At 47.1% G+C, this 12,854-nt stretch overlaps 5 protein-coding genes across 6 annotated transcripts; 2 read left to right on the forward strand and 3 right to left on the reverse strand.

Moving 5' to 3' along the window:
- Positions 1 to 3,061: 3,061 nt before the first annotated feature.
- Positions 3,062 to 4,446, reverse strand: PV09_09562 (uncharacterized protein; the record flags this gene model as incomplete). Its single annotated transcript, XM_016363639.1, has 3 exons — positions 3,062 to 3,681; positions 3,730 to 3,795; positions 3,843 to 4,446. 3 exons carry the CDS (start codon positions 4,444 to 4,446, stop codon positions 3,062 to 3,064), a joined length of 1,290 nt encoding a protein of 429 aa, XP_016208517.1.
- Positions 4,447 to 4,709: 263 nt separating this feature from the next.
- On the forward strand, positions 4,710 to 6,165 carry PV09_09563 (replication factor C subunit 4). Its single transcript, XM_016363640.1, has 3 exons — positions 4,710 to 5,237; positions 5,294 to 5,816; positions 5,869 to 6,165. The coding sequence occupies exons 1-3, from the start codon at positions 4,937 to 4,939 to the stop codon at positions 6,089 to 6,091; spliced, it is 1,047 nt and encodes a 348-aa protein (XP_016208518.1). The 5' UTR covers positions 4,710 to 4,936; the 3' UTR covers positions 6,092 to 6,165.
- On the reverse strand, positions 6,124 to 8,483 carry PV09_09564 (uncharacterized protein). The gene is made up of 3 exons (XM_016363641.1): positions 8,149 to 8,483; positions 6,661 to 7,917; positions 6,124 to 6,610 (listed from the first exon to the last, which is right to left on the reverse strand). The coding sequence occupies exons 1-3, from the start codon at positions 8,293 to 8,295 to the stop codon at positions 6,575 to 6,577; spliced, it is 1,440 nt and encodes a 479-aa protein (XP_016208519.1). The 5' UTR covers positions 8,296 to 8,483; the 3' UTR covers positions 6,124 to 6,574.
- Positions 8,484 to 9,716: 1,233 nt separating this feature from the next.
- PV09_09565 (uncharacterized protein) lies at positions 9,717 to 10,636 on the forward strand. Its single transcript, XM_016363642.1, has one exon. It carries the CDS (start codon positions 10,021 to 10,023, stop codon positions 10,405 to 10,407), a length of 387 nt encoding a protein of 128 aa, XP_016208520.1. The 5' UTR covers positions 9,717 to 10,020; the 3' UTR covers positions 10,408 to 10,636.
- Positions 10,496 to 12,798, reverse strand: PV09_09566. 2 transcript variants are annotated; one of them, XM_016363644.1, is made up of 5 exons: positions 12,565 to 12,798; positions 12,404 to 12,480; positions 12,299 to 12,353; positions 11,237 to 12,249; positions 10,496 to 11,180 (listed from the first exon to the last, which is right to left on the reverse strand). In XM_016363644.1, exons 2-5 carry the CDS (start codon positions 12,451 to 12,453, stop codon positions 10,979 to 10,981), a joined length of 1,320 nt encoding a protein of 439 aa, XP_016208522.1. In that variant the 5' UTR covers positions 12,454 to 12,480; positions 12,565 to 12,798; the 3' UTR covers positions 10,496 to 10,978. The 2 variants fall into 2 exon arrangements, with proteins under 2 accessions (XP_016208522.1, XP_016208521.1); XM_016363643.1 differs by having other exon boundaries at positions 12,404 to 12,798.
- Between the last annotated feature and the right edge of the window lie 56 nt (positions 12,799 to 12,854).

Raw genomic sequence — 12,854 nt, forward strand, 5'->3', positions numbered from 1 at the left:
GCGCGACGAAAGGCGTGATCTTCTCTCTGTTCGAGAGACTGACCGCGCCATCTGCCGTGAGCTGGTGTATGATCGAAGATAGTGGCGACGTGTACGTCTTTCTCTTTGATGGACCGGTTTGGCTAGAGTCTGAAGGCCCTGACAGCTCTGGGAAGCCGTCGCTCGTGAGCATCCGGCCTACTGCTTCCGCGTTGTGTTTCCATATCTGATGTTCGACCGGGAGGAGGTGCGTCTCGATGTCCAGTGCTGGACGGGATGTCACCTTGAATGCTCCGCTGATTGCTCAAGCTGCTCGAGCTTGGATTATCTTGAGCGTGTTAAGAGTCTTGTCTGTATATATTCCCTTCTTTCCTCCTGGATTGGACCAGAGTGGGCACGCGTACATCATTTGTGGAACTGCGACACCTGGGTAGATCTTCCTCATCTCAGGTAGGCGGATGCCCCATGTCGAACTCCCCAGGCAGCTCGGGGCATTCACCGTGTTCGTGGTCTTTCTGCGTATCTCCTCGACGTGTTCCTTCCACCTCAGCTTGCTGTCTAACGTAACTCCCAGGTACTTGCACGTTGCCTTCGGCTTAATTTGTCCCCAGGTTGTATCCAGCGGTCGATTCACCTCGATGCGCGTGCGCGCTTGTGTAAAATGGACCAGCTGGAACTTCTCCGGAGCGAACTTGGACGCGTGTGTCTCAGCCCACCTACCGGCTTTCACGAGCGCACGTTCGAGTTTGGAGCATGTATCTTCCATGGTGTCTCCACAAGCAAAGATTGCCCCATCGTCGATATATCCCCTGGCTTCTGTCTCCTCAGAGTTACAGCATTTTATCAGATCAGCGTTGTACAGGATGAAGAAAATTGGGGACAAAGGGGAGCCCTGAACGCCAGTCTCGATATTGTACTCCTCGGACTCGTGGCCGTCAACTATGATCTTCGTTCGTCTGCCGCTTAGGAAGCTCGCTATCCATCTAGCGATCCTTTCGTCAACCCTCCGTTTCCGCAGGTTGTGCAGTAGTCTCTTGTGCGAGACATTGTCGAAGGCACTGGACACGTCGAGCAGTAAGAGCCTGAGCACCTGGCCTTGACCTTTGTTCCATGCCTTGTACACCCTCTCGACGACGGTGTGTAGCGCATGTTCCACGGACCGCAGCCTCCTGCCTCCCATGTGCAGCTTAGGAATAACATGAAACTTCTCGATCAGATAGCTCAGCCTGCGTGCAATGATTGCGTCCATCACCTTGCCGATAGTATTCAGTAGTGCTATGGGGCGGTATGCCTTCGGCGTGGTGTAATCGTCTTTGCCCTGCTTGCGCAGTACTACTGTGGTGGAGTTGCGAAAGTGCGCAGGGCAATATCCGATCAGAAGGCTCCGGTTCATGATTGTGACCAAGTGTCCCACTTCGTATGGACGACGCAGCTTGTAGGACTTTGTTCGGTATGCCGTCCGGTCCTGGTGCCTTGAGTGGTGCTGCAGCCCGGATGGCTTCCAACACTTCCTTCTCCGTGATGTCTGGCATTGGGATCTGGTCTTTGTACTGCGCGTTCTCCATATCGCTTAGATCGGCGTCAGGCGGTTTCGGGAAGAAGGTGTCTCGGAGCAGACTCGCCTTCTCCTCGGGTCGCACAGCCTTCTCGCCGGTGGCGGGGCATCTGATTGCTGGCCTTACGCTCGGGGGTTGGTTCCCTCTGTTGCGAGCCCACTTGGCGATCCTCCAGAGCGACTCAGGTGACTCGGCGGCCAGCTCTGCTCGGTCTCTGTGTGCTTGCCTCAGAGCCTTTCTTATAATGCGCGTCTTGCGGTTCCGTGCCTCGGCGGTATAGCTCCCATGCCGTCGTTGTCGGTCTTCTTGTGTACACGCGGCGTAGATGCTTCGTCTCCGCTAACACTTCAGTGCATGTCCTATTCCAGCCTTCTCTCCCCTTAGGACTGGGCTGCTCTGGCGGCAGTATTTCATCGGCGGCTTGCATAATCGCATCTACGAGCTCCCAAGTATACCTATCGAGTGCGGCTTTTGTCCTCGGCCTCCTTCTTGGCGGCAGGGAGCATCTAAGCGCCTCGCAGAATTTCTCGGTGTCCAGGTTCTTCCATCGCCGCTTCGGTTTGGTTCCCACCAGGATCGTTCGGACATCTAGTAGGATGCTGATAGGCAAATGATCAGAGTCGTGGTCCATATCTCGATCTACCGTGCTCTTAATGATCCTGTCCACCATGCCTAGCGTTGTCCAGTAGAGGTCTATAGTCGATCTACCATCTCCTTCTTCGTAAGTGATTGTGTCTGGTTTCAGCATGCTGGTCCTGTCGAGGTTCTCCATCATCTCGAGGAGATCCCTCGCCTCTTTTTCCTCCCGTCGGACCTGCGAGCCGCCCCAATGGCGATGATGTAGATTAAAGTCGCCAAGTGCGATTTATTCTTCAGGTGCGTGTTTCTCCAGCTGTGCTTTCAGCGATGGGATGGTGCTTTCCCGTCCCTCCGTGTTCTGTGGTGCGTTGTACACGTTGTGTATGGCCAGCTCGTTGCTTGACGCATCTGCCCCGCCTATACGAATCTTCAGCGTGCACAGGTCCTTTGTGTGTTGTACGAACTTCTATGTGCTGTGGTCGAGCCTTTTATTAATGAAGAAGCATACTATTGCCGGGCCATCCTCTTTGTTGATTTCTGGATAGCAGAGGTGGAAGATGTCCTTGACGGGATGGTGTGTTGTTGACATGAAGGGATTCTTCCACAGTTCCTGAATAGCGAGTACGTCATACTCTATCACTCTCGGATCTCGTAGCAGCGTTGCCATGATGATGTCTTTCGCCTTACGTACGTTATACTGCAGTATATTTAGTTGCGGTTGTTCTATCATAGGTCTGCGTCAGTATCGATGTCCATCTGTGAGTTCCCCTGTCTAAGTGCGTTAGCTGCCTGTGCCTCAAGCGCCCTTCTAGAAGGTATCACCGCTCTCTGCGGCCGTTGGCTAGCGCTTGGAGGTTCGTTCTCCTTGTCCCCTGCTGGTGCTGACCTCTTCTGTCCTCGTCCTTGCGTAGAGCTGGGCCGACTCGTCCTTGATTTTTCGTGTAGTGTCAAGTCTCTCGTAGATCTTGATCTCCTGAGGGATATTCGGTCCAGTCCACGCTGGTCGATCTCATTGTGTGTGCCGTCAAAGCCGGGTGGTATTTTGGACGGGTTGTGAGGATCGCCTTAATCTTGGCTACCTCCTCCTTCCTGGTTGGACATTCCCGACTCCAGGCCTCATGCGTGCCGTGGCATACGACCCACTTCCTAGCGGCTTCCCGATTTGTCTTCGTCGGGCATTCCCAGGAACTGTGTTTCTGCGCGCAGTAGCCACATGTTTTCGCTGCCTTGCATTGGGTTCCTATGTGGCCGTACTTTTGGCGCTGGAAACACTGCTTCAGTCGGCACTGCCTCTCGTATCGCTCGGCCGGGCACATCTCGCCCTGCCAGACCAAATTCTCGTCGATGATCCTGTTGGCGTCTTCTGGCTTCGTGAACTCGATGACTATTGATGACATTGCCTTCTGTGGTGGCTGTCTGGTCAGCCAGCCTATGTATTTGATATCCGCAGTCGGAAGGAAGGCTCTGTTTTCGTGTAGGATGGTATCTCTGACTTCTTCAAAGTTCTCCATATTGATCGTGCTTGTGCGAATACCATGAACAAGAACTCCGTATGTGTAAGTACGTACTGACGTTCCGTTTCCAAGACGTGGTACCTAGTCATCTGTGAACTGACGGAGCGTCTGCATCTCGCTGTTGTTGGTTGTCCTGATGCTAAGGTCTCCTCTCTTGAGCTGATTGGCTGACATGGTTGTGATCTTAGCTATGTATTCGTTGTCTTCATTGTACGCGGGTTCATGGCGCGTAAGTTCTGTATTGTTTGGGCGTTTCTTATATTTACGATGATCTCACGCTGCACGGGAGCTGGAGATGGAGCAGTATAAGCGTTCTGTACGTTGTATTTGCCTGCTGCCAAAGCACCTTGTGCTGCCGCAGTGGCATAGCTCATCGGTGCTCCCGTTTGATGCCGCGTACCATTGTTCTTAATATCTCTTGCCATGCCTGCTACCGTCTTGCCGACTTCCGCCGCCTCATTCGCCGCCACGGTCGCCGCTTCGCTAGCCGCCGTGCCCTTTTGTACATTCGCCGTCAAATTCTTGACTTCCTCCTTGATGTTCTGTATTTCTTGTGTTTGTCCATTTGCGTTTTGAGACAAGTCAGCACGTATCATGGCTATCTTGTCGTGTACTGCCGTCATGTCAGGGGTCCTTGTGACCTTCCCGACCAGGTCTATTGTTGCCATAATGACTGTCCTCATCTCCCCTGAGGTTATTGGTTGGTCTTTTACGCGATCGAGGTGAAGCAATACGTTCCGAAGATATCCCGTAAGTTGAGTAGCGTGCTCCTGTATCGGTGTTGGCCATGTCATCTCCTGGGGCCAAGGGATCGTCATCTCGCGTTCCACACGCGTTGGGTGACGCGCTGCAAAGGCTAACGATCTCAATTCGTCCGGAGTGACGTGTCTGTACGATAATACTACTCAATTTCAATGATTCGGGTTCTCGCTGTTATGATGTATTTCTTTGGGTTGCGCGACTTGGTGGCGAATTACGTTATGACGAATTTAATCGCAAAACCACGTGATCTACGAAGAAGCAGACAATGTGGATCTCTTGAACATACTGCTCGCACATGTTCTAGATGCTGAGTTTATCTTAGATAGTTCAGCTATCTCTTGTTGTTGTATAGTCATACCTCTATTAGAAATTTGAAGTGGAAAAATTCGCCCACGTGTTTGTGTCGCGATACGAAAGTTGTTAACTTTAGTGTGGATTGTGAAACAGGTTAGCGCGTTTTGCCTTATGTTCGATACCTGCGATTCATCTACGATTTCAGCATTTTGTGAGATCTTTTACGACCTCAACTAAGGACATCTACCATTCATGGCACCAGCGGAATCCTCGAAATCCGTCAACTCTTTCAAGGTCGAGCCTCGTCTGGCCTCAAGCTACGAACTCCCGTGGGTTGAGAAATATCGTCCTGTGGTCCTTGATGACATCGTTGGCAATACTGAGACTATTGAGCGCTTGAAGATAATAGCAAAAGATGGCAACATGCCACATGTTATAATCAGTGGAATGCCTGGAATAGGCAAGACGACGAGCATTCTATGTCTGGCGCGACAGTTGTTAGGTGATGCCTACAAAGAGGCTGTTCTTGAACTCAATGCAAGTGATGAGCGAGGTGAGATTGCACTTGACCGAAACATACATACGACAATCAGGTGACCCCAAATTTAGGTATTGATGTCGTTCGTAATCGCATTAAAGCTTTTGCTCAGAAAAAAGTAACCCTTCCACCGGGGCGCCAAAAACTCATAATTTTGGACGAGGCAGATAGTATGACCTCTGGTGCGCAACAAGCCCTTCGTCGCACCATGGAAATATACTCCTCTACCACTCGCTTTGCATTTGCATGTAACCAGTCCAATAAGATTATTGAGCCTCTACAGTCACGATGCGCTATCTTACGATATGCCCGATTGACTGATGCTCAAGTCCTTTCCCGCTTGAAAGATATATGTGAATCTGAGAAGGTGGAATATAGCGATGATGGGCTGGCCGCTTTGATATTTAGCGCTGAGGGTGACATGAGACAAGCCATTAACAATTTGCAAAGCACCGCCAGTGGCTTCAGCTTTGTTAGTAGCGAAAATGTCTTTCGAGTCGTGGACAGCCCTCATCCTCTCAAAGTGCAGATCATGCTGAAAAATTGCAGCGAGGGCAAGATTGATGCTGCAACGGACGTTTTGCATGAACTTTGGTCAGTTCGTTTCTCTGACCTAAGACACTATGGCTAACTGAATGGTTTGAAGGGACCTAGGCTATTCGACTCATGATATCGTTTCAACCATGTTTCGCGTGACGAAGATGATACCTGATTTTTCCGAACACACGAAGCTGGAATTTATCCGTGAAATTGGCTTTACGCACATGCGAATACTGGAGGGGGTGCAGACATACCTACAGCTTGCCGGTTGCTTAGCCCGATTGTGCAAGATAAATATGAAGTCTCATCTCTTTTTAATGCCCGCATGATTTAAATAGAACCGATTTATATTATATGAACTAGATTTTTAAACGAGAATTCAACAGAACAGCAAGAATTCTTCCAATTTATACTTCTGCCATGCCAGCAATTTTAGAGTGAACAAACACAAGAACATTAAGCTACTCTTCCAAGCAGACTTAGGCTATTGAGATGACGCTTTCCTTAAACATACATTCGCAGTTTTAGATCGCTTTATTTAGATTCTACACGCGGATATGGCAAGACGCATAGCCACCGCATAAGCTAAAATTTTTTCAACTATCGTCGCTATCGATTACAACACCTCGCCATGCCATGCTAAAGTAGAAACGATTTTGCCTTGATGCCAAGGATTTTTGTGATCGATGTGACTGATTAAAGCCAAGTCTTTCTACGGCGGAAGCCAACTAGGGTGCCGCAAACATAGGACTCGGTGTACGAAGGTGTGTATATTGTACACAGCGTTGTGTTCTCGAGGTCAGGGATCATACCTAGACCATGCCAGATAGCCCGTTAAGCGCATATGCCTGTTGATGTCGGTCAGAATTGTAGATTGAGTTGGCGAAACTCCACGCACCATTGGTCGTATATTTGGATGCGGAACAGCGTCGAACTGTGTGAAGTCGAGCTTGTAATCCGATCCAATATTGATAAATGCACCCTTGTTCTCCGTTGAATCACAATACCTGGGTGCTGAAAATACGGTGATACACTTGCCGTCATGCTCAACTTCATACCCATCCATGCGGACTTCATGACTTCGTATGACTGCTTCTAAGTGATTCTTTTCACAGAACTTCTTCGTAATATCTGGGCCAAATTGTAAGCCGACACCGCGCTTAGAAGGACCTCTTCCGGGCTCTTTTTGAGGATCTGTCCATAGCATCTCCATCATAAGGCCGCTTTGACCGGGTTGCCGTTGCCTATGCCTGTTAAAATTTCGTATATCGTCGAGTGTGACATTGTCATCTGAAAATAAGCCCCCATGCAATACAAGATATTTCTGTCCTATCAACGTGGCAAGTGGGAGTGCCGAAAAGGACTCCGAAAAGAGCTTAAAAACACGATCGGTCGAATATTTAGCCCTGCATTCACCTTCAAATCCATACATGCGATTCATATCATCGGTTTCATGGTTTCCACGGTTGAGTAAGATGGTCTTAGGAAATAACAGCTTATATGCGTACAGTGTCAAAGCTACTTCCGTTGACCAGGAACCACGATCCACGAAGTCTCCATTGAAGAGATAGCCGTGTTTCTCTGACGGGTATCCGTTGATCTCAAAAATATTGATCAGATCGAAGTACTGACCATGTGTATCGCCACAAACTGTAAGCTTGTGCCCCTCTGCAACTGACGTCTCCACCATTGTCGGCTCCGCGTACACAAGATCTTTCACTGCAATGATGATCTGGAAGACATATTTTTTGTGGATCTTCTTTCCGTCCTTGAATCGCTGGACCATGTCTTTGATGAAGTCTTCAGTCATACCTTGCTCCATATCGAGCTTGGCACCGTCATACGAATCTTCCACAACCATATGCTCCAAATCCAAGCCCTCTGCTGCACTAGGAGCTTCACCTATGTCTATTGCTTTGAGAAAGGCATCGCGTTTGACGATTTTGTTGCATTCGTTATATTGCAATTTTGCCTTTGCGTCATTGGGGTTCTTCTTAATCACAACTTTCCAATCTCTTAGCGCATCTTGATGGTGTAAGGTTGCCGTATGAGCTACTGCGCGCCGGTAGTAAGCCTTAACATTATCAGGTTCGATTTCGAGAGCCTTAGTTGCATCTGCTATTGCGAGACCGAAGTTTTCCAGTTTTATATTCGCCTATGGTAAATGATTAGCGAATGTACGAGCGTGATATGCAATCGTGTTGGAGTGACGGTTCACTGTCAATGTCCAAAATAGCTGAAGCGTACATGCACAGGTAGCAGGATAAGAACCATCGGAGTTGTGCCTATACATACAACTTGGGATTCTGCCCGTGCTGAAGCACTCCGTTACTCGAGGGAAGACGGCGACTATGGTAAAAGCGCGAGTGTCCTGTAGCTTACTCACTTGAGCACGGTTCGTATAGAATGAAGCTTCGTTGTCGCATAAACTGATAGCCTTTGTGTAGAATGATATTGCCGTGGGCCAGTCATGTTCCCGGAAGGCCTGGTTTCCTAGCTCCTTCAGCTTGACGGCCTCGTCGTTGATGGCCATCACTGGAGATGGACGGAGAGAGGCACGCGATAAGGGTGGCTTGATATGGTCGTGCTCAGAAGACGTGATGGAAAATAGCTAGCAATATGAAATGGGTCTTTGTGAGAGTGTTTTCATGTAAGGCGCACTTCCGCACTCCTTTTCAATCAAGTTTGTCGATCTTTGAGCGTTTTCATTTCATGAGCTTCTCAAAGTTGTTTCGGACGATTTCTTCAGATTAGTTCTATTATATTAAACCAATCAGGGTCATCAAACTCTCCGAAACCGGTCTCAAAAGACCAATCTTTTAATGACATTATCGTACATATCCTACAACTGTCACGGAACTACTTGAACACAAGAGGACATCGCTGTAACTGTGAAGCAGCGCGTTGCAAAAAGTGCTCAATTCAGTAGTGTGTATACTAGCTATAGTTACCAAGTACAAAGCAAGACGTTGCACAAAGGGGAGAAGAAGGGACAGCAAACAGTTCTGCCAAGAAAAAAATAACTTGAGGCTATTGGCTGATATCAGAGGATGTTGGCTGGTGTTTGGCTAACCTTGAACCTATTAAGGCAACAGAATAGTGCTTATCATGTTCATAGGGGAACCCTGTGGCAACAAAAAAAAATTGTGAATGATCTAAGCTAGAAATATAGAATAATATCCAGAAAAAGTAGGCTAGGTATGCTTGAGAAATCCCCGTAGGATGCAACGTCTGGAAGCCTATTGTTTTGCGAATGGATCCATCGAATGAGGAACACCTTTCTGTGAGGAAAGATGGTGAACGTGTAAGATAGATAATATATTGCAAGTGTGGCCTCTTGTCCTACTCTAGTGTCATCTCAAATGAGACTTGATAGGGGTTCATTGTACGCAACATCCTACTACGGGTTTGCACATATGCTTCACCATCGCTCGTGGAGTGTCTTTTTGCAAGCTCCCATGCTCCACATAGCAGTGTATAAAGTACTCTATTATGTTTGTGAGCAGTCTCTAGTAATTGGATTCCAGCTATCTAGCCCAGATGCTTTCTACAACCAACATGAAAAAAAAAAGAAAGAAAAGAGGAAATGAGCTTAGTGATAAGTGTTTTTTAGTCTTCTGAGCACTATTCTCACACTAACGATTTTTCCTGTACATACAATTAATTACAGGTATAGCCCTGAGAATGGGTCTGGCATGTTGCAATACACTGAAGCTAGCGTTTCTTTTGTTATGTATACATAATAAACCATATTGACGTTTAATTCGACTCAAACTTAAAAAATTTATTAGCCAGTAAACCATACTTATCTTTCAAGAGCCGTAAAGATTACATTGTTGTTATCAAAAGGAAAGTAGAGTACGCAATGAGGATGCAAAGCCGCGCCACTCAAGTAGCTTACCGTACGTAACGCACTGATTTTGAAACACTAATTTTTTAGACTTATTAGGACAACATTGCTTGGCAGCAATGCTGCCGCATGCCATCTCTCATTGCACGTCGTTTCAGCATTTTATCACTTCTGTTCAGGTACCATTGGCTTCCGCAAAAATTTTAGCCATCTTAAGTTCACGCTGTGCTCATTTGATAATTATCTTGAACACAGCACTGCACGCACAACAAAACATCCCCCCACTCTGGCATTTGTCTCGGCTGTTACGCTCTCCAAAAGCCTAAAACGCAACTGGTAACCTCGAAACCACGAAACCACGAAGCCAGAGTCAGAGCAGCTGTCGAAAGCTATCCAGTCAGAGCCGAAATGTCATCGCTCGCACGTGATTACGGGGTGACAACGGGCTATCAAACGAGAACTCTCCGTGCCTGCATGGTCTGTTCCATCATTCGCCCACAAGCAGACTTTCTAAAGGATGGATGTCCTAATTGCGAAGAAGCATTGCAAATGGCTGGTTCGCATGACACTGTGAGCGAATGCACTTCTTCAAACTTTAATGGCATCATCGCCCTTATGGATGAGAAGAATAGCTGGGTAGCTCGATATCATCGCTTAGAAGGCTATAAGCCGGGAATGTACGCGGTGCAAGTCATTGGCAATCTTGGTGAGGAGTACATTGATATGGTGCGTGCGGTGGGGATGAGGTTCGTCAGAAGAGATGGCAAGAAAGTCGAAGACGAGCAGCCTGAGTAGAATTTCCAACTCATTCATCAGTTGGCAATGCAGATTACGTGTGTGAAAATCTCAAGTTTATGGTCATTCAGGTTCTGATCTTGATTATCTTGCTTATCCACTTGAAAAAATTGGTCACGAGAACAATGTTTGAGCATGGTGAATAGAGACCTTAATTAATCGACACCAGCCGATAGTACAAAGATAGAAGTTTGAGACCAATATCCATGTTGTTGATTTTAGCCACCATCAATCCATCAAATTTAATTTAGAGGTCGCCATAGTGCAAAAAGGAAAATCAGATTTATGGAAGTATCATCTATGAAGTTGGTCGAAATGGAGAGGCTGACATATCAAAGACACAAAGGTACTTGTCTAAGCAAGTAGAACACTGGCAAAGTTTGATTATGTGATGTTGCACTTTACTGTCTTTTCAACTTAGTTGCATTCATATTGCAACAATCTTTTAGGTTTGCACGGCATGGCCATTCCAATTACTGCGGCCTTGAAATCACCTCTTTTTCAATCAGCATGTTAACTTGCTCCTGAAAATTTAGAGTTACTTTCGATGTTACAATAACCCTTGGACTGCCTACAATGCTTTCAACACCGTATTTGCGATGGACTTTGCGAACGACTGTTCGAAGTCACTGATAATATCGTCGATGTGCTCGGTGCCTACGGAGATGCGGATCATATCCTCGGTAACTCCACTGCTAAGTCGTTCCTTTTCTGATAATTGCTCATGCGTTGTAGTCCATGGGTGGATAGCAAGAGTTTTGGAGTCTCCAACGCTATAAAAAAGAAGTTAGTATGCTTGCGTGAGCGTGTAAAGCGAAACCTGACATACTTGGCAAGATTAGAGACCAATTTGAGATTGTCAACAACCTGACTGCCAGCAGCCCCGCTCCCGTTGATACCAAAAGACAAGACGCCACCAAACCCACGTTTCAAGTACTTTTTGGCCAATTCATGCGATGGGTGACTCTCTAGTCCTGGGTATGACACCCAAGACACATTTTTATTCGCTTCTAACCATTTAGCAAGTTTGAGTGCATTCTCAGCGTGCCTTTCGGCTCTCAGGCTTAGTGTCTCGATACCGAGAAGCAATTGTTGCGCCCCAAATGGGTTTAGACATGCCCCTAAATCTCGCAAAATTTCCACGCGAACACGAACGGCAAAACTAATAGGGCCAAAAGTTTCGAAGAATTTGAGTCCATGGTAGCCTTCAGCAGGATCGTTGAACTGCGGAAACCGTTTCGCATTTTTTCTCCAGTCAAACTTCCCACTGTCTACAATTACTCCAGCAATTGTAGTGCCGTGCCCTCCTATCCACTTAGTTGCGGAGTGAACAACAATATCTGCACCATAATCAATAGGGCGCACGAAGAACCCGCCAGCACCAAAAGTATTGTCAACGACAAGTGGAACTCCGGCGTCATGAGCTACTTTGGATATTGCCTCAAAGTCTGGGACATTGTAGCGTGGATTGCCTATACTCTCAATATAGACAGCCTTAGTCTTGTCATCGATTGCTTTTGCAATGTCTTCCGCTTTATCACCGTCGACAAACTTGGTCTTCACACCAAGACGAGGGAGGAAGACCTTAAACTGGTTGTAAGTACCTCCGTACAAGTTGGACGTTGAGACTATGTTGTCGCCCGCATGGGCCAAAGCGGCAATGGTCATAAATTGGGCTGCCTGTCCTGAAGAGGTAGCTACTGCAGCAACACCTCCTTCCAACGCGGCGATTCGCTTTTCAAAAACATCTACGGTTGGATTCATGATACGCGAGTAGATGTTGCCGAATTCTTTGAGGCCAAATAAACGAGCGCCGTGGGCTGAATCGTTGAAGACAAATGACTTTCTGTGTCAAAATTTCGAAAACAGAACATGTAGCAACTGTTCTCACCGTTGTAGCATAAATGGGCACCGCTCTGGAGTTTGTCGTTGAATCTGGTTCTTGGCTATTGGCTCTTAGCTGAATCGGTCATTATGACATTTTTGGTGAACCTACCCAGCGTGCAGCTGAAGGGTTTCAAATTTTGATCGCCGTTCTTGTGCCATTTTTACTTTGTATGATCACACCGTGTTCTAATAGCTTCTGTTTAAGATCGAGGGTAAAGAAAATTTCGTTTTAAATTGATTCCGTTTTGTTTCCTCCGAAAGATTGCTTACATTGAATTTTGCTTTATGGTTATGGGAATCCTTTTGACAATTCACCAAGCGATATACGAAGTACGGATGTAGCCAATAGGCGACGCTTGCATTCTAGGAGACTGAGCTCAGGAACACGATGTGATAGGAGTTGGCCCTTCACTTTTAAAAACTGATGGAATTGAGTGATGTAGGATTTGCAAAAATTGTTACTCCGTAGCATAAAGGAGCACTTTGAACCTTTTTATAATGTCGTGTGACTGGCGCATTCTAGCACCCCGAGCACGCAATTCAAGCTTTTACAGCTACCA

This window comes from Verruconis gallopava (genome assembly GCF_000836295.1).
Source record: "Verruconis gallopava strain CBS 43764 unplaced genomic scaffold supercont1.81, whole genome shotgun sequence".
Classification (NCBI taxonomy): domain Eukaryota; kingdom Fungi; phylum Ascomycota; class Dothideomycetes; order Venturiales; family Sympoventuriaceae; genus Verruconis; species Verruconis gallopava.

Bases quoted from the DNA above. Each gene is read 5' to 3' on its own strand.
- PV09_09563 (XM_016363640.1), top strand. From the start codon at position 4,937: ATGGCACCAGCGGAATCCTCGAAATCCGTCAACTCTTTCAAGGTCGAG. The intron at 5,238-5,293 runs GTGAGATTGCAC...CCCCAAATTTAG, and splicing joins CAATGCAAGTGATGAGCGAG to GTATTGATGTCGTTCGTAAT. The intron at 5,817-5,868 runs GTCAGTTCGTTT...AATGGTTTGAAG, and splicing joins GACGTTTTGCATGAACTTTG to GGACCTAGGCTATTCGACTC.
- PV09_09564 (XM_016363641.1), bottom strand. From the start codon at position 8,295: ATGGCCATCAACGACGAGGCCGTCAAGCTGAAGGAGCTAGGAAACCAG. The intron at 7,918-8,148 runs GTGAGTAAGCTA...CATTTACCATAG, and splicing joins TCTATACGAACCGTGCTCAA to GCGAATATAAAACTGGAAAA. The intron at 6,611-6,660 runs GTGCGTGGAGTT...CGACATCAACAG, and splicing joins ATCCAAATATACGACCAATG to GCATATGCGCTTAACGGGCT.
- PV09_09565 (XM_016363642.1), top strand. From the start codon at position 10,021: ATGTCATCGCTCGCACGTGATTACGGGGTGACAACGGGCTATCAAACG.
- PV09_09566 (XM_016363644.1), bottom strand. From the start codon at position 12,453: ATGGCACAAGAACGGCGATCAAAATTTGAAACCCTTCAGCTGCACGCT. The intron at 12,354-12,403 runs GTAGGTTCACCA...AAGAGCCAATAG, and splicing joins ACCCTTCAGCTGCACGCTGG to CCAAGAACCAGATTCAACGA. The intron at 11,181-11,236 runs GTATGTCAGGTT...TCTTTTTTATAG, and splicing joins TTGGTCTCTAATCTTGCCAA to CGTTGGAGACTCCAAAACTC.